A 4073-nucleotide genomic window follows, 5' to 3' on the forward strand; every position below is an offset into this window, starting at 1 on the left:
CCGCCATCGCCGCTTGCGCTGGGGGCCGAGCCGGCGCGCGGCCGCCCCGGGTCACGTGGGCGGGGGAGGGAGCGCTAGGAGGAGCCTTAAAGGAGCCACGACGCGCTCTCGGGTCATTTTCCCCCAGAGAGCGGCCCCGGAGGCGGAGGTGTCTGTGCTGCGCTGGGGGCCGCGGGGGAGAATGCCTGCCCTTCGCGGCCACAGCTCAGCAGGGAACCGAGGATGGGGATTCCCCGCCCCCACCGGGTTTTAGGTAACTAGCGGAGCATCCCAGACCCCGGTTCTTTGCCGCGGCTGATCTTGCAGCCTGGCTCGCGGGTGCTTCTCCCGCCTCTGGTTCCTTTCTAGCTTCTGGGTAGTGAGGTGGCAGGCTCGGGTTCGGTTAGGCCTGGTTTCTCTAACGAGCAGGATGGGGGCGATGGGGGCGCGGGGGGGGACACCTTCACCCTGGCAGGCTCTGGATGCTGCCTCTCGTCCCACGGACTGGCATAGCTGCTGTTTTCGCCAGACATGTTACTCTGCCACATGCACTGGGGGCCCAGGTGTGCCTCTAGCGGCCAGCGAGTCTTTGCTGTCCGGGGACTCGAATAAGTAACGCCCCCCCCCCCTTTTTTTTTTGTTTTTTGCCAAACACGTGAAAAGCAGTCAGGCACTCTGCGTGGGGCATAGCTCAGCCAGCCCTGAGCACACGAATAAATAGTATTACACCAAGATACACATCCTTGATAGCAGCATTTAGGGTGCCATCCCTGTGGATGTTACATTACGGTCAAAGTTGGGGAGCCAGAGGTCAGATTTCACTGGCAGCTTGACACAGCAGGTGGCTAGGATAGGGCACCTGAAGCTAATTGAGACCTTCTAGGAACTGTAGTTCTCTTCGGTTAGGTTAGGAGCGATTCCAGAGCTTTCTGGGAGTTGTAGTTAGCCTGGCACCCTAACTTGAGTGAGGCCAAAGTGTCCCCAGAACGAAATGCCTAAACACAGGCTTCTGTTCACGATTTCGGTGGGCAGTGTTCACCCCCCACGCTGGTGTTAAACTCGGCCAGAATTGTGGATCACGTGTTATCACCACTGCGCCGCAGTCACTTGTGTGCTGAGGTGTCTCCTAGGCGCTGCGGTTGCACAATCTGGAGTCATCGGCCAGAGGAGCACACTTGTCACATCCGTTTCTGTGGAGGCTCCCCCAGGCATGGCACCTATGTGAGCAATCACCTGGTATTATGAGTGGGGGGAGAGGCTGTCTAGGGTGGGAGAGTCATATATACGCAGTTGCCAGATCAAATGTAAAGAAAAAAAAGGTTTTTTTTTTTATTTTGTGGAAAACAAAGCAGAAAAACTAAAACCCCAAACTCCAGAAAAAATCCTAAAAAATACGTTTTGTTTTCTTAAAAAATACTGTATAAGTCTCTACTCCTCTCCCTCCCCCACCCCAAGAGCCCTTCTTGTGTCTGCTCATCTAAGTGCCCTACCCCCACCCCAACACTATCACTGTTCCTCTATTGTACCCCACTTCCCAGTATCTACCCAGGATGCTCACCCCATGTTCTCTTACCTGACACCTTACTTTGTTCCCCCTAGAATTTCAGCCAGTCTCGTACCCACAGCCCCCTTCCCCCAGCATGCAAGAACTGTCTTCCCCTTCCTTGTCTGGGATTCAGTAATCCTCTCCCCCACCACTCCCTCTCCCAGGGATCTATTCTAAGAGGAGCATATAAATTGCCTCCTACCAAATTCCCTCCCAATTCCCACCCTCCCACCCACCCTCTACCTCAAGAAATGTCAGAATTTCTCCCTGGGCAGCCTCAGCCAGGAATAATTTTCCAGTCTTCCCCCCCTCATTCTACAGGACCCTTTCCCTCCCTTCACATATCCATGCACTTCTAAAGAGAAAACTCCTCCTCTGGGGAACCCCCACCCCCCATCTCCTTAGCCTTCTCAAAGCACCCTCTCTCTCTGTCCTTTTCTTCAAGAGGCAGGGTCTCTTCAAGGAATCTTCGGCCCCTCCTTCCAGGTGACTGCTTAGTTTCTCCACCGTACCCACCTGTTCCGTTCCCCCATTCCCCTATTCTCCTGGGCCAGGGAGTTCCCCCCTTGCACCCCACCCAGGGCCCCAGCTCTGCCCTGCTAGCGGATGAGGACGTTGATCTCAGCCACGCTGGCTTCTAGCACGTTCTCCGCCGTGGTCTTGCCGTGCTGCTCCTTGAGGTGCCGCCTAATGGCGGGCTTGTGGGCGAAGCGGACGTCGCAGTAAGAGCAGCGATAGGGCCGTGCTCCTGAGTGCAGGTTGAGGTGATCGTGCAGCGTGGACTTCTGCGTGAAGCACTTGCCACAGATGCCACAGGAGTGCGACTTGACGCCGCGGTGCACGTTCATGTGGCGGTTGAGGTTGCTGCTGTGGTTGAACTGCTTGCCACAGCGCGGGCACATGAAGATGAAGTGCTGTGCCCGCATGTGGAAGACCAGCTTCTCCACGCCCTGGAACACCTCCGGGCACTTGGTGCACTTGATGTTCTTTAGGGGGTTGCCACTGGAGAAGCCCCCGGGGAGGGGTCCCCGGGTCCCCCCAGCTCCCAGGCTGCCCCCCGCCCCCCGGGCAGCCATGGCCACCGCTGCCGCCTCCACCAGGCCCGAGGTGGCCCCCACGCTGGCACGGCCTCCGGGGATCAGCAGCAGACCCTCCCCTTCTGCGTCCTCGGACAGGCTGTAGCAGGCTTTCACTACACCCTGTGGTGGGGCGACAGTGCTAGGGGGCACGCTGCTCTGGGCCAGCTCCCCAAGGTGGCTGCCCACAGAGCCTCCGATGCTCAGACCCCCTCCAAGGCCTCCAGGAGGTTTGAGCCGGTGGGCCACCTCCAGGGCCGACTCCACCTTGACAATGCAGATGTCGGACACGTCCTCGTCCTCGTCCTCATCCTCTTCCTCGGCCTTCAGCTCCAGGTCCTCATCCAGCGGGAACTCCAGCTTGACGGGCCTCAGGAGCGGAGGGGGCAGAGGAGGTGGGGGTGGGGGCTTGGGAGCTGGCTTTGGGGTCCTGGCAGGGGGGAGGAGGGACTTGGTGGCACTGACACTGCTCACAAGGCTGGCATCACCCACCCCGTCCTCTTTGAGGCCTATTTTGGGCTCGATGAACTGGCTGAGCGCATTCCGGCATTTCTCCACCACGTGCTCCATCTGCAGGTAGGAGGCAGCCGTAAGGTAGTTGACGATGTCTCTGACAGCGAATTCCAGGGCGCCAGTGTAGCAGGAGAGGAGCAGGTCGGCCACGATGCGGGCACTGTGCATCAGGGAGACCTGCAGCTCAGAACTGGGGTTCAGCAGGAACTGGTCCCGCAGGAAGGGTGAGCAGGCAGCCAGGATGACCTTGTGGCCGCGGAACTTGAGGCTGTCGGCCACGATGGTCACGTCGCAGAACCGCTCCTCGGCGCGGAGCTGGTTCATGTTCCGCAGCGTAGCAGCCTCGTGGCCAGGCAGCTGGAAGCGCAGGACTTCCACCCCAGAGGCCATTGTGGCGGGGGTGGGCAACCCTAGTTGGGAAGGAAACCGTTCAGAGACAAAGGTCTCTGCCTCTCCTTAAGCCAAGGCTCCAGGCCCTTCGCCCCTATTCCAAGGCCCCGACCCCCCAGCATCAGGTCTCCCAGTCTTCAGCCCAGTCCTCAGTTTCCCCAGCCCTCAGGGAGGCGCTGTCCCTCCAGAGGAGGGAGGCGTGGTTCCCGGGGGCGGGGCAGAGGCGTCCACACACCCCCAACCCGACAGCCCGCGAGGATGGGGTGAGCCTGCCCGCGACCGCGGGGGAAGGTCGGAGAAAGGGGGCGCTGAGGCCTGGGGCTCTGGTCTCCCGGGTGGCCCGGGCTGCAGCCCACCCCCTTTTACTCGCTCTTCCGCCCCCCCTTGCACGTTTGCACGCGCCTTTCACGTCCTCCTACCCTGCCCCCACCCCGCTACCAGCACGCATTGTACACGCCCCCCCCGCTCAAATCTCCGTGGCACGCCCCCCCAGGTCCACGACCCTGAGTGCACGCGCCTCTCACCTGGCCCGGTTCCGCGCGCTGTTTTTTTCCCCCCCTATTTCCCCC

At 60.2% G+C, this 4073-nt stretch overlaps 1 protein-coding gene across 1 annotated transcript; it reads right to left on the minus strand.

Annotated features, from left to right (window-relative positions):
* Positions 1–1831: 1831 nt before the first annotated feature.
* On the minus strand, positions 1832–4070 carry ZBTB12 (zinc finger and BTB domain containing 12). Its single transcript, XM_004695149.2, has 2 exons — positions 4029–4070; positions 1832–3524 (listed from the first exon to the last, which is right to left on the minus strand). Exon 2 carries the CDS (start codon positions 3502–3504, stop codon positions 2125–2127), a length of 1380 nt encoding a protein of 459 aa, XP_004695206.1. The 5' UTR covers positions 3505–3524; positions 4029–4070; the 3' UTR covers positions 1832–2124.
* Positions 4071–4073: the final 3 nt, after the last annotated feature.

This window comes from Condylura cristata, unplaced genomic scaffold (genome assembly GCF_000260355.1).
Source record: "Condylura cristata isolate star-nosed mole 26May11 unplaced genomic scaffold, ConCri1.0 scaffold00055, whole genome shotgun sequence".
Lineage (NCBI taxonomy): Eukaryota > Metazoa > Chordata > Mammalia > Eulipotyphla > Talpidae > Condylura > Condylura cristata.